The sequence below is a fragment of the Propithecus coquereli genome, unplaced genomic scaffold (assembly GCF_000956105.1).
Source record: "Propithecus coquereli isolate 6110/MARCELLA unplaced genomic scaffold, Pcoq_1.0 Scaffold12, whole genome shotgun sequence".
NCBI classification, from domain to species: domain Eukaryota; kingdom Metazoa; phylum Chordata; class Mammalia; order Primates; family Indriidae; genus Propithecus; species Propithecus coquereli.
In genome coordinates this window covers 8,567,449-8,591,971 of record NW_012136080.1, presented here as the reverse complement: position 1 = coordinate 8,591,971, position 24,523 = coordinate 8,567,449, and the positions used below count along the sequence as shown (strand labels likewise).

At 38.3% G+C, this 24,523-nt stretch overlaps 1 protein-coding gene across 2 annotated transcripts in view; it reads left to right on the top strand.

Moving 5' to 3' along the window:
* CPNE4 (copine IV) overlaps positions 1-24,523 on the top strand; it is a 486,060-nt gene that overhangs the window by 339,762 nt on the left and 121,775 nt on the right. For both annotated transcript variants that reach the window (XM_012663497.1, XM_012663488.1), the window contains 3 exons: positions 1,164-1,238; positions 10,316-10,399; positions 13,509-13,598. In XM_012663497.1, coding sequence (XP_012518951.1) covers positions 1,164-1,238; positions 10,316-10,399; positions 13,509-13,598 — 249 coding nt within the window. The remainder of the gene's footprint in view (positions 1-1,163; positions 1,239-10,315; positions 10,400-13,508; positions 13,599-24,523) is intronic.

Here is a 24,523-nt window from a genome sequence, read left to right as displayed (position 1 = left end):
TGAGTACTCAGAGCATATAGACCCAACTCACAATGTAATAGTTGAGCTCAGACAGAATGGAGGTCAAATTGAATTAAATCTGTGTCTCGACATAACCAATTAGATAAGGGTGTTCATGTGCTGTGTTCCCTTAGTACAGGGGTCCCCAACCTATGGTGAGTTGTATAATTATTTAATTATAATGTAATAATAATAGAAATAAAATACACAATAAATGTAATGTGCTTGAATCGTCCCAAAACCATCCCCCCACTCCCTGGTCTGTGGAAAAATTATCTCCCATGAAAACAGTCCTTGGTGCCAAAAAAGTTGGGGACTGCTGCCTCAGTACATGGTAAAATCCTAACATTATTTGTAAAAGATTTAACTTATATACAACTAGACTAACCCCTAGATTGTTGCTTTTGTTATTATTGTTTTTCTCCTGACTTATTCCACCAATTTCTGCTAAAGGCTTTGAGAGTCACTGGCTATTAAATATTGGAAAGCAACTTCTGAAAGAGCCTCTTGGGCAGCATTTTCTCTTTACTTATACCAAAATCTTGGTCAGGAATTCTCTGTTCTTGGGTATTAGGTCTTAGATACTTTCTCTCTCTCTTTCTCTCTTCCTATTTCTATCTCTATCTCTCTCATCCCCAAAAGCCCAGGAATACTCTTTTGAAAAATAGGAATTAGAACATTTCTTTGACAACTGTACAATCATTGGTCTGGAAAGGAGGTAGAGACCAGTTTATTCCCCCATTGTCTGTTGGTCTGACTCAAAACAGTAGAAAAATATTACTGTTTTTCCTTCTTTGTAACTTCCCAAAGGGAAAAAAATATTATAGTTATTTATGGAAATACCATCCAGTGCCATGTGATCTTGAAAGAAAGAAACTCTTTGTAATTGCTGCTTCCTCTATCCCTTTCTCCAGAGTAGGTCCCATCTCTCATGTTCTCATGCTCAGCATAAATGAAATCTAGTTATCTACTATTGTTTATTCCAAGGAATTCCCTTGAACACTTGGAAATGCTGTGCCATGTTCACAAGGATTGCGGAAAAACTCCTTGCCCAATATCTCTCTTTGTTGAGTTTTGGAGCAAGCATGAATTAAATTTGCTCAGGGGTTCCTGGGCTAAGGGGCCCACTTTCTACTGTAGCTGATGTATGCTTTTTCCTTTAGGTGATTGCTGAAGAATTATCTGGAAATGACGACTACGTTGAGCTTGCATTCAATGCACGAAAATTGGATGACAAGGTAAAGTGTTTGGCCTTCACCTTATTGAAGGAAGTAATAAGGCGAGCACACACAGTTTAATCCAATTTACCCCTGAAGCTATTTTTTCCTTTCAACCCACATTATTAAACAGATCAAAAATTTCAGAGAGGTCTGCAAAATAAGTCTTCCCCCAAACTGAGAAGCCGTTAATAAGAAGGGGAAGAGACTATAATTAAAACAGGACAATTTTATTATACCAAAAGTTCACTCGTTTCTGAATGCCATAGGTCAGATGTGCACAGATAAATATGATTTAGCTCCATTGCTAGGGACATTCCAAGGGAGAAAAGAAGATGTGAAAGGGGGAAAAACTGACATTTATTAAGCACCTATCTTTGCCAAGTACAAGGTTAAGAGCTTTTTGTGCATTATCACATTTATTCATTTGTACAACTCCCATGTAATAGATATGATTAACACTGTTTGCAGATGAGGAAAGAGATTCATAGATGAAGTAACTTGTCTAAGGTCACTTCATGTGTTAGTCCAGATTGTCCAAGAAACAGACACCAAGACAGGAGTAAATATGAAGGGATTTTATTAGGAGAAATGCCTATGTAGGAAACATAGCATTAAGTCTGGGAAAGTCAATGGATCATGATGCAAATCTGACCCTAACCTGGACAGAGGGAGCAAAGAGGGGGTGGGTGGAAGTATTCTGAAATGCCATGAAGTCTAAGGAAAGTTCAGCAAGGCCATCAGGAAGTCCTAGAGCCAAAGTCAGCTATCAGGGAGTCCCATCTTTCCCCAAAAGGGGCTTGCCTTAATATCTCCTATGCACTCTATTACTGGCTGGGAGTAGCTCATGGGAAGCCTGGTCCCAGTGCAAATGCAGGGATAAATTTCAGAGCACAGCAGCCAGGGCCCTTGGTCAATCATACTCCCTATAGGTGGAAGTCTGCAAGGCATGTTTTCATGGCCAAGGTAACCTGCTAGTAAGTGAGGATTCAATCCTATGTCATTCTGATTTCCATCTATACTCTTTCTATTATACTACAACTTCTACCCAATCACAGGCCATGTTAGTCATATATATGCAAAAAAGGTTCTGTACTCTCCAGACCTTAAAAAAGCGGGGAGGAATGTCCTCCCCTCACCATATGATATCTATGATTTCCCTCCAACCATATCCTTAAGTCAAAAAACACATCACATCAATAAATATATTTACATAGGACTCCATTTTCCTAAAGTAAAACTAGAGAATTGGAATTTTTGGATGTAGTACCACTTTTTCAAACAATGACTTATAGGCATTAGGCGGAAAGTGGTAACACAATGTCTCAAGGAACTGTTTAAAGTCTTAAACCACAGCTTATATCCTGACATATCTCATTTACTTTTCACCTAGAAAAAATACTCAGCCCATTTATGCATTCACTGGTCCACACTTTTATTTGTTCATTTATTTATTCATTCATCATTCATTTGCCAAACCTTTGTTGGTGCTTGTTATGCTTGAGGTGCTGGGAAAAAGACATACCACAATCTGCAACCTGGAATTCATCATCTAAGTGAAACATACATTTAAAAAAATGATATAAAAATACTATAGTCATGATAGAATGTGATAAGTGACATATAATCAGAATGTTCTGGAGAGGGCAATTTATTCTGCCAGGGGACATCAGGAAAGACATTTATAAACTAAACGTTTTTGGATTTTTTAATGTCCTGAGCAGATTGTGTGAAGCCTTCACAAACTGTTACCTTTTGACATTAGCAGGAGTTAGGTGCTGGGAAGTGCAGTGTGCATTGAGGTCAGTTGGAAGTGAGCTTTTAACCTCACCTCCTCACAACAATTGTGCTCCTTCTCCTCCATTATCTTCCCAAGTTTCAGAAGAATCACAAAACTGCTTTAAAGTATCTTCCCTGGTGCCATTATAAGCCATTGGGTTGGCATGTAGCAGTTTTAAGCTACTCACTTAATGACTTATAATGGTTTCTCTACACCATTAGTAGTCTCTTAAGTACCTCTAATTTGTCCTCTGATTGACTTATGTTACAGTGCAAGAAAACTTGGGGGTTTGTTAGTGGGCCTGTTGGTTCTTTGGTGTTTGAACAGTTTCCCTTCAGTCAAATGAATACCTGCTCACAGAACTGAAAGAGTCCCCTGCAGCACTTAATATGGTTCTGAATGGCCATTCCACCATTGGCTGCACAAGTCACTGCTGGGCTTCATCACCGCAGTCCTATAGATCCCAGTTCCTTCATAATATGGCTGTGTCTTGTCCAGACTCACTAGTAATTCAGACAACAAAGCAGAAGCCCTTGCTCTGGTTTGGAATGGAAGGTCAATGGTCTCAGGTGGAAAGAAGGCAAAGTTGTAGAATCAAGGAGCAAGACAGTACCATGAAGATTATCTCACACAACCTCTTCAGGAAACAAAGGCTCAGCTAGGTCTGAGGATTAACCCAAAGACTCAATACTACTTCTCTGGTTTTCTATTGCTGCATAGCAAATCACCTGAAAACTAATGACTTAAATGAATAACTATTTTTTTATGTCTAATGATTTTGAGGGTCAGAAATTCAGTCAGGATTCACCTGAGCAGTTCTTCTGCTCTTTATGATGTTGATAGAAGTCATTCAGTGGTACTCAGCTGGTGGATAAGCTTGTCTGGAGGGTCCAAGCTAACTTTACTCACATGCCTGGCTCATGAGATCATTGAATGCCTGGTCTCAGCTGGAACAGTCAACCAAAGTGCCTACATAGTGGTCCTGGGTCAGTCACGCTTCCTACGGGGTGGCTGGCTTCTCCCAGAAAGAGCATCCCAAGAGAACCAGGCAGAACATCCATGGCCCTCTCTGACCTGGAAATCATGCATCACCACTTCCACTACATTCTGTTGGTTACAAGTGAGTCGTAAGGCCAGCCCAGATTCTAGGAGAGGAGAGTTAGACTCCATGCCTTGATGGGGGAGCGGCAAAGTTATATTTTAGAAAAGCATGTAGACCATGAACTTGTGGTGGTCATCCTTTATAAACGCAATCTACCACAATATTTTTGTGATAGAACCAGAATAAGATAGTACAATCATTTCATGTTATAGCTGGAAAAATGGTTCCCAGATGTTCTTAAGGAGAACCCCTTTCTAGCTTTTAGCATTAAATAATTGTATAGATACCTACATGTTATCAGTTGAACTTATTGTATCTATTAACTGAGAAAATATATCATGATTAAAAGTCACCACGAGGTGAATAAAGCTCTCAAATTTTTATTGCATTAATGAGTATCGTGAAAGTAACTGATTTCTACATACAGTTAAAAATTACAGTATGAATATATAGGAAAAATATTCTCTGTCCAATTCAGACAATGGCAGTAGGAGATCTGGATCCCTTTGCAGTAGCTCTGGTAATCCCCGGGAACCGAAATACCTCAGGTAGAAAGCCACTGGTCTAATCTAACTTCCTTCTTTTACATATGAGAAAACTGAGGTTCAGAGACATGAAATGACTTACCTAAAGCCACACAGGCACACACTCACAAAAAATCAGTGCCAAAGAGGGACTCAGTTAGGTTGCCTGACTAAAATCTAAATCTTCTTTCAGGACTGAGAGTTGATGAATAAATGTTGGGTTTGTCTCAGAATGTGGAAGACTTGGTAATACTCCTGTGTATTTCAGGGAAGTAGGAAGCTGGGGAGCAGGGAGGTCAGGGTATGCTGTAGGGTCCCCCAAGTGTGGTCCATGGTCTTAAGATCCTTTCAGGGGCATCTATGAGGTTAAAACTGTTTTCATAATAATACTAAACATTATTTTCTTTCTCCACGCTCATTCTCTCACACGTGTACAATGGAGTTTTCCAGAGGCTACCTGATGCCTAATATCACAGCAGACTGAATAAACAGTAGATATGACAATCCTGCTTCCTTCTAAAAGCCAGTCATTAAATTGATTTGCAAAATTGTAAAATAATACCATTTTTCTCACTATTTTTTAAATTTAGAAAATATAATTATTTTTCATTAAAATCCTATTTTTGTTATGATGCACTAGGTCTATTTTTATTATTTTTTAAATAATATAAGAAATGAATATTTTTTAAATTTATCAGTTTTATAATATGGTAAATATTAGTAGATATAACCTACATAAACAAGAGCTCTTTGGAGTCATGAATAATGTTTAAGAATGTAAAGAGTTCTCAAGACCAAGAGTTTGAGAAATGCTGTCATAGGGTGTATCAAGGAGCACTAAGTACTTTTGCAAACTGCAAAGATGGAGAAATGCCCCATTCCTCTTGACAGAAATAGTCATTTTTAACTTGCCTTTCCAATGCTGTTTAGCAGACCAGCAACCGTCTCCCCAGGATGGAAATCCAGAACTCTTAAAATCTGAGAGACATCTTTCAATGAGAACCAGTACATAAACTAGATTTAGTTTGTGAGAAATAATTTGTTTATCTAATGTTAATGCAGTTCACTTAATGGAGAGAAGGACTTTCTAACTTCCAAAGCACATTTATTACATTAGCAGATAGTTAGCAATTAATCTAACAAGTAGAGATAGGAATGTAATAATCACTTTGGAATATTCAAGCTGACAAAGTCTTCTTTCTCCTTCCCTTCCTGAGAAAATATTCATGGTGCATCAAAACAGATTCTCACACTAGTGGTCTTCACATTTGTAATAATCATCATTATAGATCACATTTTTAGTGTTCCCATGATGCTAGTTTGATGGGGTGCTGTATAAGTAAACAAATCTGTCTCTAAAGTGGAGGTCAGCAAACATTTTCTGTAAAGGGCCAGATGGTAAATATTTTAGGCTTTGCAGGCCATGTGGTCTCTGTCCCCACTACTCACCTCTGCCTTTGAAGAATGAAAACAGCCATCGACAATAGGTAAATAAATGGTGTTCCAATAAAACTTTATTCACAAGAACATTCAGTGGGCCAGATTTGGCTCATGTGCCATAGTTTGCTGACCCCTCCTCTAAAGCAACATAAAATCTCTGTACCTGCTGTGCTGTGATTTAACTATGTTCAAGTATGCCTGCCTGAGAACCGTAATCCAGTCTGCCTTGATGATAGAAAGTTACAATTATTGAGCATCTGTAATGTGCCAGGTGTCTAACCTACATTATCCCTCAAACTCATAACCATATTCCCAAAAGTGGGAATTTTTATTTCCATTTTACAGATGAAGCATGGTGAGGTTAAAATTTTTCCCAAAGTTACAGGTTTAGTAAACTGTAGAGCCTGGATATGACTCTGCATCTTTCAGGCAATTTCTTCTAGGTCCAATATTCCATTTTCAGAATCACTGTTGTGGATATGTATTGCTTCCTGATTGCTTATCACTCTCTCGCTTTCATATTAAACTACAAGGGCAGAGTAATATGGCTTCCATGTTAGTAAAGAATTTCGCTGTAGCAGAACTTTGGCAAAATGCCTCATTCATTTATCTTCATTGCCTGAACTGTCCCGGTGGCCATCTTAACATTGATGGTCATGCAAAGCTGAAAATTCCAGATTAAAGTGACCACATAATTAGACCCAGAGCTGTTGTTTTGAAGCTCTGGGTTTCTGAAGGTACACTTGATGTTTTTGAGCTGCTTATGAGTTGTTTTGTTTCCAGGAATCAGATGCCTTCTTAACAGTAATCATGCCTGATATTTGTATAGAGTTTTACAAAGTGTCTCCATGCATTCTCTCTTCTATTGATATAATAATCATAGCAGCCAAAATTTTTTGAATGCTTACCATGTACCAGGCACTTGACTCAACACTTCCCAGGCACCAGATCCTCTAATTTTCCCCCATCACTATGTTGCAAAGGGTGATGCTTTTTCCATTTATGGATGAGAAAACGAGATGGAGAAATTAAATATCTACCTAAAATCACCCAGATTATATGTCATAGGGTCGGGATTTGAAATTAATACTAAAGCCAGTATGCTGCATATAGATTTTTAGTTACTTGAACACAGAGACTGTATCTGTTCTTTCTTTCCCTGATTTATAGTATGTCCTCCTGACAACTTCTTGCTAACCCTAAATGGTATTTTAAAAGAAACGTGAAATAAAATAGAAAAAGCATTGCAATATACTACAAGTAAAAGGAATAGGGTACTAAATTGTATATAGATTATGATTGCAAATATTTTTTTAAAAGGAAGAAAGAAAAATATGTCTAGACTCTAGAAAAATATTACCAAAATATTATTGATGGTTGTAAAATTATGTGTGAGGTTATGCAGTTTTTTCCTATTTTTATCATTTTTCTATTTTTCTATATTTTCCATTTTTTAATCAAGGTAACTAAAGTTTTAAAAAGGAAAAAGCAAAATAATTGATAGAGTTCTTCCTTTGTGGTTAGCTGTTTCTAAGTACGATTCATAAACACATCCCCTGAGGGACCAATATCTATTTAAGGAAGCAAAGCATGAAGCTACTAGAGAAAGAGCCGAAGGGTGCATAGGAACAAGCTAATGTGGCCCACATTCATCAGGGAAGGGAGGAGAGAGGGAGGTTCCAATTTTTTAAGATGAATGTAGAAACAGAAACAGGCCTGAGGGGCTAATGTCTTGAGCAGTCTCCTAGAAGTGGGAATCAGCTAGACGTGTGTCTGGGGGAGAAAGGGGCCATTTGCTGGGAGAAACAGGTTTATGATGAAAGAAGACACTGTGGGTTCTTGACAAGATGAAGGCAGTGCTTTAGAAATAGAGTGCAAGGGTATATCCCAGCCTCTGGGTGTTTGGTTCCTGATTGGGTGGGGAGGAAAGAAAAGGGGGAAAAGAGTTATCCTCACCTCCTATCTCTTCTCTTTCTAACATGTCCTACATTTCTAGGCTGACATTCTTTGTTACAGAGCCAATCATTTATTTTTCTGCTCAAGATCCTTCAATGGCTCTCCACTGCCTCCTGAGGCCAGTACAGACTTTGGATGAGCATTTAAGGCCCTTCACATCCTGGAGCTGACTTTGCTAACATTGTTTCCAACTCCTCCCCTACACTTCCTTAGGCTTCAGTCCAATTAAGCTACATGGGGTATCTCCCTCTGTGTCTACTCTTTCACACTTCACTCAGGCTGTTCCCTCCTGAGGAAATATCCTTCTCATGACCATCTTTTCCCATCAAAATTCATCAACTCCTTCTTCTTCTCTGAACATTCCTTGTATCTTCATTCATTCATTCATTTTTACTTAGCCTCAGGTTATATTTATTTGCATATTTGTCTCACCACCAAACTAGATGGTACTTTGGAGGGCTGAGACCAGGTTCTCTCTCTCCCTGTATCCTAACATTAAGCACCAAAGCTCTGTGATCAGTATATGCTCTATAAATATTTTGCTGAGCTCAAGAATAGGATGGCTGGTAAAGACATTGATAGTAAGAGAAAATTTAAAAGTAGAGACCAAACAATGCACAAAAAGAAATAATGAGTTTGACTCTGGCCTGCTACCTTTTAGGGATAAAAGATGACTTTTAAGGCAAACATGGGCTTAATTCTGCTTTGCTACAGTCTAGATTTATGAAAAACAATTCTTTGGTGAGATACACAATAAGAGTGTGTTGACTAAGGCTATTGCTCAGATAGCCTTCTATCCTACACCAGGTGTTTATGTTATTCATCATTTATTTATATGTTCATTCATTCATTCAATAAGCACTATGTACTACTAAAATGTAACACCATGGAAGATGCTGAGGAAATAGTAGAAATATTTAATATGAAGGAAAATGAATAAAGTTTTTCCTCTCTTGAGAATTTATAATCCATTGAGATAAAAAAATAAGCTTAAAAGAAGGATAGAGATAGGTTCTACTTCCAACAAAAAAATACCTTTTTGTTTTACATCATTCTCCTGTTGAAAACAACTATAAACACTGAACAAGATACAAGAGACATCTGAGAATGCCTAAGGCAGTCAAGATTTGAGGGGCCAAGAAACTGGAGAGAAGAAAAATTGGTTCATCAAAATGATTCAGATATTCTGTGCAGATTTTCTACTCAAGGCAATTCCTCAAGGCTGATTCCTAAAATAGCTCGATGGAGAGGCTGAGAAGCCCAGCAGGAAATAGCTACTGGGAAACAGAGACTGAGCAGAGGTTTTGATGGCCTCATGGGGCTGGGGAAGAAAAAGGGAATTTCAGGACTGCTAAGAGAGCTAGGGCTAAAGACCCATAGATGCTTCAGAGAAGGGAAGTAGTCTGGTAGTCTGAGTGGCTTATCCTCTCGAGGCATTCACCAATTAGCAAATAGCAGCATAGAGAGAAACTGAGCAGAAATCTAGAGACATGAGATTATGGAGATAAATAGTGCCTTTGAGATTCTCACAAATACAAGTTGGCATTGAAGACTTGTCAAGAAGGAACAGCCCTCATAAACACTCAGGCTTTCAGTTAGAGCCCTTCCAGGACTATATCCAAGAAGTAAGGGAATCAGAAATATATTGGGCCTTTAAAGACTTTTGAAGAAACTCAACCTCTCAATGGCTTAATCCTGATTAGATTTGGGTGACTGTCCCCATTCTAACTGCTTACTGGAAGGTAAAAACTTGTGTAAAACCTTTATAATCTTTCTTACACAGTGTCTACTATTATTCAAAAATTAACAAGCACACCAAGAGGCAGAACCAAGAAACAGACAATAGAAACAGACCCATAAGTGATCCATTCATTATAGTCATTATATAGGCTTTATATTAAATAATAACTATAATTAGCATGTTTAAGGCAACAGATACATTGATTTTCAATGAATTGGCATTTGAATTGATCTTTGAAGAATACTTCAGACCTCAACCAACCAAATACTTACTTCACAAAGGATCTGGACTTTAGATGCATTTCATTCTAGCCAAAAGTGGATCACAGGGATGAAGAACAAAGCAAGAAAGGGTGATGCATAGAATTACAGGGCCAGGGGGAGAGAGTTTGGGTAGAATTGAGGCAGGAAGAGTTGACAAGCCTGGCCTCCATTCTATGTATGAACAATAGGAAATTAGGAGGGTTTCTTGTTGATTAAATCGTCCTGATTGATCAGGACTAGATCAAGTGCAGGAGGAAAAAAATGACAACTTATTGCTATTTATCTATTTTAGGATTTCTTCAGCAAATCTGACCCATTTCTGGAAATTTTTCGTATGAATGATGATGCAACTCAGCAGCTGGTGCACCGAACTGAGGTAAGAAGAGTCATCTTCAGCTATGCTACCTTGTCTCCTAAAATGATACATTGACCTGTTTTGAGGAACTCCTTATGTTTCTTAATGTCTATAGATATGTACTCAGGCTTGGAGTCTTCACTGTCCTCAAGAGGACTCTCTGCCATTTTTAGCTTAGTTTTTTTTTTTTTAAATTTCAATTTAGTTGTTAAAAGAGAAAACCCTCTCTAACCCCAATTTTCTATTGTTGACCTTCAATTCAGACAGCCAGCAACTTACTAATAATAAAAATGTGAATACCAGCTAACATTTAATGAGGATGACTAGGTATTAAGTATTCTACTAAGTGATTTACATGCATTATTTTATTTACTTCTCACAACAATTCCTTGACATAATTACTATTATTATCCTCATCTTACAGTTGAAGAAACTGAACTTTAGGGAGGTTATGTAGCTCTCCCAGGTCTCACAGTTAACAAAGAGTAGAGCTGAGGTTTAAATTGAGATTGGTTGATTCTGAGCTTCACTGTAATTTGGGGAGCCAATCTGCCTCCCCAGGGAAAGCACATTCACTGGACTGATGTCAATCTTATCATATGAACAGCTGTCCTGTCTCAGCTGCCACTTGGTCTAGTTGTATCTCCTTCTCACCCTCCCTACTCTTTCTCCATATAGTCCCAAACCCTATCCCTCATTGTCCTACCCCTATAACCACTACCACACACACATTCAACAACCAACCCCAATCTCCATTTTTTATTTTATTTTACTTATAAGCGGGTCCAAGAGGAATTCTGTAGGAGCGGGAAGTGCATTGATAAGATAGAAGTGGCATAATTGTGCTGAATGACTTAGAGCTGAGAGAAGACTGAGTTGTTGCTTGTATACTGGTACCAGGGTGAAAAAAGAAGGAACACCCATGACTTTCATAGGGTGATGGTGGGGGTGCTATGTTCCCACTACCCCACATTGGAAATCCAATGCATTTTCCTGAAGGAGCAGAGTTGCAGTTGGTATTAGGGGAACTTCTTATTGTCATACTTAAGACAGGGAAAACTTAAATAGTCTTGAATCGACTAGTTATGGATATCATTTGACACATAGTAGGCACCTAATAAAATGTGTTTAGTAAAAGAATAAATGAAGAGAATTGAGTATAAATAGTATGTCTACTGCATGCTATAGATTAGAACAATGTGATTCTCCGGAACTTAATCCCTGGAGAATAGATTGAGGTGAAGCTAGCACAGTTGCCCTGAGTGGCATCCCATCCCACCACCAAAAACAATCTTTACACATAAAGATCCCTTTGTTGAAGTAAACTTCTTTCGGGAGAAGTAAATAAACTTTGGGGAGAATTGGAAGTCGTATCCATTCATACTTTTGCTACAGTTGTGAATGGGGGTTTTAATCAGGGAGAAGGGATGGAATATTTTTGGACTTCTTCTCTCACAAGATCCTCCTTTCCTTTGCTCCTGACAGCATTTTTCTTTTCATTATTGATATTGGTAAATTCTCCTATTCCCAAGAATCTCTAGAACTTCCCCGCCTTACCCCAATGCTGAGGGGCTTCTGGGGTCTCACAGGAAACATGATTGCAAAGTTTTCCAATGAGTCAAGCAACATAACATTGATTTTTCTTGCTTTCTCAGTAGATACAAAATAAATACCAGGCAATACTGTTTACTTGGGGCAGCACACACACACACACAAACACACACACACATGCACACATACAGATTTTAGTTTCAGAGGAAATTTGTAGTTGTTACTGAGTTTTTTGAAACTGTTGCCATGTAACATTTTCACTTATTAGCATTTTCAAATCAAGGTAAGAAATTTAAATTAACCCAAACAATTTTATCTAATTTTCCTTTTTACTATCACTTTGATCATCCTCAGGGTATTAGGAGACATGACAAAGCCACACATACACGTTATTTCTCTACTTCAATGCATAAAAAGAAATTTGATGATGAGTCCATGATCTAGTCAATAATTCGTAGTTCTACTAAGGAATGCAGTAGAGGAGGCAATCACTTATAAAATAATTATGTTATTTGGGTAGAGAATTAATTTTTAAAAAATTCTAAGACTTCTGCTAACTTAAAAACTTCATAAAAAGAAAAATCAATATGACAGAATTCCATTTAACCTTATTTGTATGTCTCCTAGAGCAGTGGTTATCAAGTTTTATGCATCAGAATCACCTAAGAGGCTCACGTCCAGACTGTCTGTCAGTAGGGCTGAGTGGAGCCTAGCAAATTGTGTTTTTAAGAAGATTCCAGATGATGCAGCTCCTGCTGGTCCAGGAGCCACACTTTGGGAACCCCTCCCCTAGTGTACACAGTACAATGCTAGGCACAGAGCAGCTGCTCATACATTCTGAGCCAAACTGAAATATGTGAACCATAGTGATGGCAGGGTAAGACTTGACTCATGTAGACTCTTGGGCAGGATTTAGCCACGTTTATGATTAATAAACTGGTTTCAAAAGGGTTTACCTATGTTATAGACTTAGTCTATAATCTGAAGATCTGCCCTGTTGTGCCTTTCTGGGATATTCTAATCAAGATGGTGACCAGCTAGTATAAATGTGCTCTCGGGATTCTTCTTCATCCAGAAATTTCTCTTCTGACTTGTAATCTCATGTGACCCAGGGTCACATCATAATTCTTTCATGGTGGAACTGTCTTCCCACACCCTCTACTCCTGCCAAGAGTCCTTACCTCTGCTGACCACAAGAGAAGGGAATTTATGTCCTAAGACTGACAGTCCTACACAACTGGGGATGCTCTATCAACCACCAGAAGCAGCCCCACCTCCTTAATTTCAGCCCCTGTTGATATAGAAGGGATCATCCTCAGTATCCACATGCTAGAAAATATTATTATCATTATTCATGAAACAACAGCCAGAACAGTGACTGCGGGAGATCTGCTCATAATGACCTGCTTAGTGGGCACCCTTAAAAGATTTACTACCTCAAGTTTTTTATTAAGGCGCCTGTTTCAGGCAATTGTTCTTTTCATAAGCATTACAATGGCTTCTCAAGCAGTTTTAATGTGAATGTGAAAATGTCAAGCATTTTCTCCCCTACTCACCACTCCTCTCTTTCTTTTCCCAGGTTGTGATGAATAACTTAAGCCCAGCCTGGAAATCATTCAAAGTATCAGTAAATTCTCTATGCAGCGGAGACCCAGACCGCCGGCTGAAGGTCAGAAATCTATGTCTAAGAAATGCAATTTTTAAAATATATTTAACTCTCCTCTTTCTCCTCAAGCAAATGTTGGCAAACCCCAAATTTTCTGTATGATTTACCCAACCCTTCACATCTTAGCATCTTCTTAGAAGAAACAGGCTATTTCTTTTGCTAGAGCCATTTGAAGCTAATTGTGTTATGTCAAGAGGAAAAGCCCATGGCTTCTCCGAGACAAAACTGTGGCAATAAGTTCAGAGTATAACTGGGAGTTATTAAAAACAAAAATATTGCTATATCAATTATTAATTATTGTGTAAAAGACTATCCCAAGATTTAGTAGCTTAAAACAAGAACCATTTATTTAGCTTATGATTCTGAGCATTAGAAAATTGGGCTGAGGTAATCTAGGTGGTTCTTCTGTTAGTGTTGCTTGGACTTTCTCTGGCATTTGCAGTCAGGTACCCATGAGCAGGGCGGTGCTGGTTCTGGGGTTGACTGGCTGTTATCTGAAATGATGGGGGCAGGGGAAGGGCCATATGGCTCTCACCATCCAGCCGGCCAGCTGGGACTTATTCACGCAGTGATCTTAGGGCTCTAAGAAAGCAAAAACATAAACTACAAGACCTCTTTAAAGTCCATGCTCAAAATTCTCATAAGGTCACTTCCTCCAGGGTCTAGGCCAAAGCAAGTCACATGATCAAGGGGTAAGGAGACAGACTATACCTCTTGATGTGAGAAGCTGGAAAGTATTGTGGCCATTTTTTTCAATCTATCACAAATGCTTTTTGAGCACCGCAAGAATGTAGAAGTTGGAAGAAAAGGTGCATTTAGGAATCACCAAAGGAAGACAAGGGATTGAATGCCAGAAGCAGACTCCAGGAGATACTGCCTGTAGTCCATGTTCTGGACCTCCCTCTGTTTTAGAAGTCTAGAAGTTCCATGTTGTTGATGGCCCACAATTGACTCTACCAGGTCATGATGACTAAGTAAATTTACTGAAGACTGGTGCCTATAAACTGAAAGGCCAATTGATTAATGTTCAGTAAAAAACATGACAATCAAGCAGAATCAGCAGCCATATCAGTTTCACCAGGGCATTTTCTTGTGGGCAAAACACAGGAAGACAATCATCATAAGGTTGCTGTGATTGATAGAAACAAAGCTGGATAACTAAGACAGTTAATGGCTTCGGACTCTGAAATCTGGGGGCATTCACCTCCACTATGGGTGCAATGGTGCATCAGGCAGACTAAACATTCATGTTGACCTTTCGGGGCACCTCATCCCCTAAAAAATGTTAGATGGGCACTGATGAATTTACCTTTGTAACTTTACATTTTCCTTACTCCTTTTGCCCCACAAACCTTCTGAGGGATATAATTCTTTTGATTGGTAGATGCTATTAATCAAGTTAGAATTCTATCTAATTGGTTAGTCCCAGCCTCTTTAAGGTGACTTTATGTCATTGCTTAAACCCATTTTCTGTGAGCTTTGCAGTTGAACTCTAAGCAGACATGCTCATTCTATGTTCCTGAGGAGTAACGCAAGAGTTGTACCTGATATCTCCTGTAAGAGCCAAGAGATTTCAAGCCTCAACTCCCACTGGAAGCTGTCTTTCACGCCAAAATCAGGATTCATGGCTGTCCTGCACACTTATGCAGAGTGGCCAAGAGCTACAGCCTCAAGCGTAGGTGGCAATTATCACCTATAATCTGAGCAGCACCATCCTACTCCCAGGGAGATAAATGAACTGTTTTTGGCCAGAAATAAAATAATGCCTCCTTTAACCATAGATCAACTCTATCATGAGGAGTTATTAGATGGATAAAAATAGAGGATTATCTGTAATTGAATAAATAAAAGTCAGAGAAGGAGCACCTTTGTGGTCTTTTGAGTGCTCTGCTATCTATAGAGGAACAAGTGGGAGTAAAAGAGAGAGAGAGAGGAGAAAAAGCAGAAAGGAAGAAAGAAAGAAAGAAAGAAAGAAAGAAAGAAAGAAAGAAAGAAAGAAAGAAAGAAAGAAAGAAAAGAAAAGAAAGAAAGAGAGGGAGGAATAAAAAGGAAATAAGAAAGGAAGGGAGAAAGGGAGGAAGAGGAGAGAGGGAGGATGGGAGGAGGGAAGGACCAGGGTTTCTTCAGAGCTGCACTGTTGACATTTGGATTTTGCTGTGGGGAACTGCCCTGTGCATTTAGGATACTTAGCAGCATCCTTGGCTGCTAGACACCAGCAATATTCCATCCCCCTCACACACACTCACACACACCCCTCCCCATGTCAGTCAGACATTGTCAAATGTTCCCTGGAGGGTAAAATCACTCCCAATTAAGAACCACTGGTATAGACCAATGGTTCACAAACTTAGCCTGCATCAGAATCACCTGGGAGGCTTGTTGAATCCTCAGGAGCCCACAAAAATGTTTCAATTTCTTTTAAAATCAGAAGAAATAAATTAAGTTGTAAGATTGAATAAAATGTTCTAAGTTTTTTCTCACATCAGAAAACAGTGAACTTTTCAGGGCCCAAGAAAATCTATTCTGGTGACAGGGGCCCCTGAAGGCAAAAGTGCCTGGTGCCAATGAAAGTCATGATGTGGCCCTGTCCCAAATCAGGTCACCTCATCCAAAAATACTACAGTATGTGTTGCTAAAGAATAAGCAGTCTTTTTATAAACATAACCATAAAACCATTACTTCTTATTATCATAGTTAATATCATTAATATTAAGTATACTTCCTTAATACCATCAATTATTCTGCCATTATTCATATTTGCCTGATTTTCTCATTTATGAAACAGATATTTTTATTTGCTTTTAAATTAATATTTAAACAATGTCCAAGCATTGTATCTGACTGAGGTGTTTCTGGTGTCTTTTAATCAGTTAGTTTCTCTCTCTCTCTCTGTCTCTCTGTCTCTCTCTCTCTCTCTCTTTCTCTCTGTGTGTGTGTGTGTCTCTCTCTCTTTCTATCTTTCTCTGTCTGCCTGTCTCTCTCTCTCTTTCTCTGTCTCTCTCTCTCATTTCCTTGCAATTTACAAACCAGGGTGGTTTGTCCTATAGCATTTCTCATGTTCTGCATTTCCTATAAATAGGTAGTTGGGTAGTTGGGATTTGATCATATTTAGCGTCTGTTTTCTGGCAAGAATGCCCTCAGTATTATTTATGGATTTCTCATATATTTGAAGGTTTCAGCCTATTCCATTTATTATTATTTCTTTGGGATTTTAAGTTGTCCCATGTTTGGCTGATGAAAACCCCTTCAAGTTGGCTCTTGAGTTCTTTTTACATAAGAACTAATAGTGTTTAATTAATTTCCTTGCTTTCTGGAATGAATTTTTGAACTAAATGAATTTTGAAATTTTTCAATTCTTTTTCTTCATAGCATATATGTTTCTATGGGTGTTGAATCACATTATTTTTTACTATGTATTTATTTATTTATTTTAGAGACAGGGTCTCACTCTGTTACCCAGGCTGGAGTGTAGTGGCACAATCACAGCTCTCTGCAGCCTCAAACTCCTGGGCTCAAGCGATCCTCCTGGCTCAGCCTCCTGAGTAGCTGGAATTACAGGAGCATGCCACCATGCCCGGCTAATTTTCTAAATTTTTTGTAGAGACAGGGCTTCACTATGTTGCCCAGGCTGGTATTGAAGTCCTGGCCTCAAGCAATTCTCCCGCCTGAGAACTCCCAAAGTGCTGTGATTACAGGCATGAGCCACTGCGCCTGGCCTGAGTCATATTTTAATGTCTCTTGAAACAATTTCTCTTCGTAGTTAAACCTCTAGCACATAGAACTGTCAGGTTCAGTTGTTTCACTTTGTTTTAAATTTTTAAAAATTGCTTTCCAAATTTAATTTTGTTTTATAATTATATAAAATGTTTACATGGTTCCAAAGTCAAAACTGCAAAGCAAGGTATATTCAGAAAAGTTTAGCTTCTATTCTTGTTTCTTCCACTTTTTACCCCTTCCCTTATAGTTAATTATTTTGTAGTACATTTTAACACCTACTAGAGCTAGCCCCTCCCGCTTCTGTATTCCTTGTCTTTTTAAGTGTTTTCCTGAATATTTTACCTGTCTATTCTTTCCATTGAGATTTATAAACAACTTATCTGATACTATTAAAAACCCAAAACTTGATGGTATTTTTACTGAGATTGCATTAAATTTATAAATCGGGCAGAATTGTCTCTTTAATATTGAGTCTTCCTGTCCCAGAATACGGCATGCCTTTTCATTCTTAAAGTCTCCTTTTGTATTTTGCAGGAGTGCTTAAGGTACTTTTCTTATTTTCTGTTTCTCAGTTAGACCTTTTGTCTATTGTTTGTATATATAAAGGCCATCAAATTTTGTTTTCTTAAACTGCTATTTTATTAAGTTTTCTTATTGTTTACAGTAATTTTTCCATTAATTTGGGGAAATTTTCCAAATATATAATCATATATTCTAAAAATAGAGAGAGATCTTTCCTTCCTTATCTACTTCTTATGGCCCTAATAATTCCTCTTCTTTAATTGCATGGGCTAATACTCTCAATACAATGTTAAATGGTAATGGAGGTAGAAGGCATCCTTGTCTTAGTCATGAGTGTAGAGGAAAATCCTGTAGTGTTTTCCCATTACTTCTGACAAACATTAATTTTTTAAAGTAGCTCTGAAGGTGTCAGATGCTCAGTGCTTTCTCAACAATGTCTACTGAGCCTCAAATACCTGTGATATTCAATACACTTATATACCTTAAATATTCAGAGAAGACTCTTGTTTGTTATGGTAACCCTAGAGATAATAACACAAATATCTTCTGAACTATATAAAAGGCATTATACTATTTCTTGAATAGATTTAAAGTTATATTTGATATTAGCTATTTATTGAAATTATCTTTGATTTCTATGGCATATTACAATTTACAAAAGCCTTATCAAAATCATAATTTCATTTACTTCTAATCACATTGTGAGGTAGGTTTTATTATCTTAATTTTACAATGAGGAAACCAAGGCTGAAAAACCCATGTTGTTAAATGCTAAATTTAATGTTCTTCTTATTGGATTGTGCTGCCTTTATTTTGTGGCATTATGTTTATTAAAAAATAAATCATCCTGATAAGCATTTCCCTTGACTCTTTCAACCAGAATGCTTTATTTATCATCATTCTAATATTTAACAGAAATAAAATATATCTATATGTAATGTTTCATAAAATCTGAGACTATCAATTATTTAATGTACCACTAGGGAAAAAAATAGTCTCTCAGTAAAACTGTAACACAATGTTTACTTGCCAATGTTTTATTGATAAGAAAATATGTACCTCAGTTATCCATTGTGAGTTGATTTTTGTGAGAGGTGAGAGGTGCTGATCCTGTTTCAGTCTTCTACATGTGGCTATCCAATTTTCCCAGCACCACTTATAGAATAGGGATTCTTTTCCCCAGTGTATGTTTTTGTCTGCTTTGTCAAAGACCAGATGGCTATATGAGGATGGTTTCATATCTGGGTTCTCTGTTCTGATCCATAGGTCTGTGTCTCTTTTCTTGTACCATACGGTGCTGTTCTGGTTACTGCAGCCTTGTATTACAGCCTGAAGCCTGGTAAATTGATGCCTCCCAACTTGTTCTTTTTGCTTAAGGTTGCTTTGGCTATACAGGGTCTTCTCTGGTTATTCATGAAGTATAGAATTATTTTTTCTAGGTGGGCAAAAAATGATGTTGGTATTTTAATAAGAATATACCTCTTAGATTCTATGAAATATGGTATTAATCATTTCCTTTGATTTGTTCAGCATATTGTTAATACCCAGTACATATTCTTTAGAAGGTAATGCTAGTGTTCAGAATAGATTCTTCCAGATGGGGGTCTTAGAGAAGAAGAGGGCAGAGGGCGCCGTCAGCAAGTGTTTATTAACATATTATTTGTACCTAGTGCTGTGGCAAAATGCCATCCCAGAACAACCTTGGCAAACACCATATGAGCACCCTGAGACCATTTCCTCACATATATTAAAGGGCCATTTTCTGTCTCTTTTTCTAATATTCAAACCACACAAGTAACTTGGACACTTTACCCCATACAGAGTTCATCAGGAATTCTCTGAGTATGGGAGTTAGAATACAATGGATACAGAGTTTCAGTGGGGAAGATGGAAAAGTTCTGGACCATGAATGGGTGTAATGGTTGCACCACAATGTGAATATACTTAATGCCACAGAGAAGTAACTTAAAAATAGTTAAAATGGTAAACTTTATATTATGTATCTTTCACTACAAAAAATAAATTTAAAAAGGAATCTTTTTCCTGTTAACATGACCTCGAACCTGCTCCTCATGAAACAACTACCTGACATTATTGTACTAAAGAGCATTTGACTCCTGCCTAACCTGGCATACCTTACCTATGATGGCTCTTGCTTTCTCAGTGATCTAGGATGAGGGTGTAGCAGCTCCTAAGAGATTCTTCTTGACTCCCCAATTCCTCCTTTTCAGAAACCCTTGTGGGTGAAGAGGAAGGTCCGTCATTGCCCAACCATTAAGAGAAAAAAGCACAAGAGAGGTGGCACAACCTGGCCAAACTACTTTATTGGGAAAATTGTCCAAGGTTATACTCTTTCTTTGATTCAAAAAATATTTTTGAAGAAATCACCTTTGGGAAACACTTTCCAATTCTGAACTAAGAGCACCAAATGAATGCTAATCAGTGCCCTGGTGGGACGTCTAGTTGAAAGTAAAGACAGCCCTCTTATCATTATCCTGGTGGACATTCTCCCACAAGAGAGAATGTCCAGCTAAATACATCACAATTGCTGTTATTGGAAGCAGTTTCCTCACATTATTTAGCCCATCCATCACCTGCATCTGTACTTAAAATGAATAGCTAACCAGATACCAGGAAGATGCTTAAGGAAAACTGGAACCTGCATGAAGTTGCTTAATGATGAAGGGAAGGATTATTCTGAGTGGAAATTCTGAGAGCACGCCAACATAGTTTTATGGCGTAATTCAAACCAATGGGACTCACTACTGTGTCCAAATAATGCCATGTGCTGAGAACACTGATTATGCTGGTTGCTCTTAGTTGTTTTACTTATTTATTTAAGTTTTTAAAAATGGGAGTCACTCCATTTTTTATATTGTCTTACTTTGTTAACACAGAAACTGAAATAGTTGCCTCAATATTTAAATTTTTATTTTTGCACATTTAAAAATGTTGTCTTTAACCTAGCCTTGTCAATGGGAAGATCTCCACAAACTGAGCTGACATCCTGAGAGGGCTTTGTATTGAACAAGCTTCTGCAAGGCATTCAGTTTCTCGCCCACATTTTAAACATTAAATGGGAATGTTGTTTAAAAAAAAAAAAGCATCACAATCTGCAGCCATCCTGGGCATTTCTTTCTGGAAAGTATTTTCAATAGAATCGTCAAATAAAACCTGTGGAGAGCCATCTCTTAGGAAGAAGATCAGCTTTTATAAAGAGAGAGTCCTTGAAGCCAAGAAAAATGACCCTTTCTTAGGTGCTTAGCAGAATAATCCCATAGAATATCCTTCTCAGGAGCTGGAGAAGGTATCAGCATCTCCCCAAAGATATGGTGCCCATGACATCCCACCTGTCTGCAAAGTGTTTGGATTTCCCAAAAAGGATTGAGGAAGGCCAGGGTTTTATTTGTATGGAGAACACAAAACTAATGTCAAACAGAGCAAATTGACTCACCCTGTAAGCAATTAATTATTTTCTCTCTGACAGCATGTGAATTATGTTTCCTCTTGGGACCTTGAATTCGTTGCAAAGGAGCACAAATGCTTTTGGAATACCCCAATAAGGAGAAAAAGCTACAATGGTTGTCAACTCCACCTCCGCCCTATGCAGTTAGAAGGGAACAGGCTAGAGAAGAAGAGATGCCTCCTCACATTGCCTACAGAGGGCACTTATGCTGCACGGTGCCAGCAAGGGTCCCCTCTCACCTGGTCTGGTCTCCAGCTTCTATGCTGATACAAGAACTCAGCTTTGTCCAATCACCAAGACTTGATGGGACTTGAAAGAATTGAGTCACATAGAGAATTGACTCATGTAAGAGGGAGATGCATACATCAGGAGGCCAAGATATTAATTTACCAAAAAAATGTAATAAAATATTAATAAATTAATTTGGCAAGAACTATAATTCTCTTGCTCCATACAAGGAACCCCTTCCCTGATATCTGAACACTTATGAAGCAGAATTAGCAACTAAACCATTACTCGGTGAGCATGGAAAATTCAAGGCAAGGATATATGAGGAGTCTGGAGAGATTCTACTCTGGTCAGAAGTTTGTCTCAAAGACTTAAGAGATTGGAGAGTCTGATTAAGTTAATAAGATACTTGCTCTTAAAAATACAGGTAATTCTAGGCCTTTGCAGACTCATTCAAGCTAATCTCTGACTCCAGACTCCTATGTTGAGCCATGATGAGTCTTGTCAAAGTATAATTTTCAAAAAGTTAAAAGCATGATTCTCATTGAACTATCAAATGAACATGTATCAAAAATTTTATTCAACTCACTAATTAATGCAGATCCAATAGGATCATAAAACTTCTCCAAGAGCATGTTGAGGAATTTGGTTTACATTGTCTGTTTCTTTAAACAGGACTAAGATTTCTAGATACAAAATTGTTAATGTTTTTCAAGGCAATAAATCATAATCTTCAGGGTACTCTTTGCTAACAGAAAGAAATCATTTCATCATATACAAGTTTAACATATATAACTTTACAGAGTTCGAGCCCTTAATTATTAAATAATAAATAGCAAAGTCAAACAGTGGCAAATTTTTGTAGGAAACTAAATCATCCTTGGGTGGGCCTGTTAAAATTTCAGTATCGCATTGAAAGGGCTTGCAGTCACACTGTTGGAGTATTTCCAGATTGTAGATAATTTTTCTTAACAGGCTCAAGTAGTCCCTGAGTTTACTTTTCCGGAGCTTAATATGTACCTGAAATTCCTATCTGCCCCTCTTCACCCACTCCCTATCTCTGAATCACTGGCAAATATTTAACCTTCAGGTATCAGGTCAAAACTCAACCATTCAGAAATGCCTTCCCAGACCTTGTGGCTCACATATACATTCCTCCAGTTCTCTGGTTACTCTCCACCTCATCACCTAGTAACCGCCCCCATGGCACTTACCCTCATCTGTGATCATCTTGTTCATTTGTTTACGTGTTTATAGTTTGTCTCCTCCACTGAAATATAAGTGCCAAGGTCCATGGGAAAGGAACTGGCCTATCTAATTCACTTCTGTACCCTCAGTCCCTAAAACAGTGCTTGGCACATAGTAGATTCTTACAAATATCTGCTTAATAGATGGATGGATGAATGGTTGGATAAACACACACACACACACACACACACACACACATAAAACTATAGTTACATTAGCCAGATCCTATGGAAGACAGTCTGCCAGAATTTTGCTATTTGGTCTGTCCTTTCAAAGACCCCTCTCATCTACTCATTCTTACCCTCACATATATCGATACTACTGATTAGATAGATATTTCCATCATATCACTTTTGGCCTGGGACATTTGCTTTCATTTAAGGCAAGTCTAGATTCATTATGGAAGTTTCTTTCCTTATTGTCGTGTCTCAGAGAATACCCAGTTGCAGCTCATTTATCACCATATTCTCTCCCGACAGTTTTTTCCCCAAATTTAAACATATCTTTCCCTCCACCAGCCACAGGGGGTTACAAGAAAAAAAGGAAGGAAGGGAAGAGTCTGGATGATGAAGCAGCCTACAGGGAAAAAACACTCCTTCAGGAATGAGGAGCTGAAATGAAATTCACAAAAAGAAGAAACAGTATCTCGGCCACATCTGGCTGTCACAGCATAGCTTGTGGAGGACAAGTGGGCCTAAATTCTTCTCAGAAAAGGAATAGGAAAGAAAGCAGCCTTGTGGATTTTCTAAATGTCAAGTCCCTTTCATTTCCCTGGCATATTTCCTGGTTTAGTACTTTACTTCTTTGAACAGTCTCTAATATAGGAAGGACCAAGTCTAGTACTAAGAATGATAAATCTCTGCTTACTTTTAAGCTAGGAGACTTTTAAGGGAATAAATCAGGAGAGAGAGGTGGGGTGAGTGAGACAACAGGATTCAATTAAGTCTTAAAGTGGGTGAGAAAGGAAAGGACCATCTAGATTCCGATCTTCAGAACTTTTTCTACAACTTGTCTTTCTCCCCTGCTTCCTGCCTTTCATTCCCCTTGGCTATAAACCTCTACCCAAACATTGTGTTGACCACCCAGCATGCCCGGTTGTGCTGGCATTTACAACACTTTGTGACAGCTATTCCACGAAAGAGTAAAATCACTAACTGGACTTGTCAGGAAGCATTACCTCCAGCTCGTCTCCCCTGTGGACCAGCTGGCCCTCTTCATAAGCTTTCTTACAATGCACTCACCCCTGCTACTCCCAATAATAAGATCAATTCTTGGAGGCATATGATGGTCCAAAACACAACAGACCTCAAGACGAGGTCAGCATATGATCTAGAACAATATCGTCAAATTTTAGCAACACCAGAATCACTGGGAGGGCTTGCTAAAACAGATTGCTGGGTCCTAACCCCAGAGTTTCTGATTCAGTAGGTCTGGGGTGGGGCCCAAGAATTTGCATTTCTAACAAGTTCCTGGCTGCTGCTGCTGCTGCTGCTGCTGCTGGTTCAGAGTCCACATGTGGAGAATGACTGAGATAGAAGAAATAGTCAAACAACAACTCGTTTCCCTCAATTCACCCATTTGTGCCTTAAATTTCTCTATATCCGCACCCATTGTTTCTTTCTTTCCAAAACTAGTTCATCTGCCCACTCCAGTTCATCATATTACTCAAGACTCTTCCTCAGCTAGTCATTGACACAAGTATTTTAAAGTTAGAAGGAAGCTTTGGAGTCATTTCTCAATCAAGGCT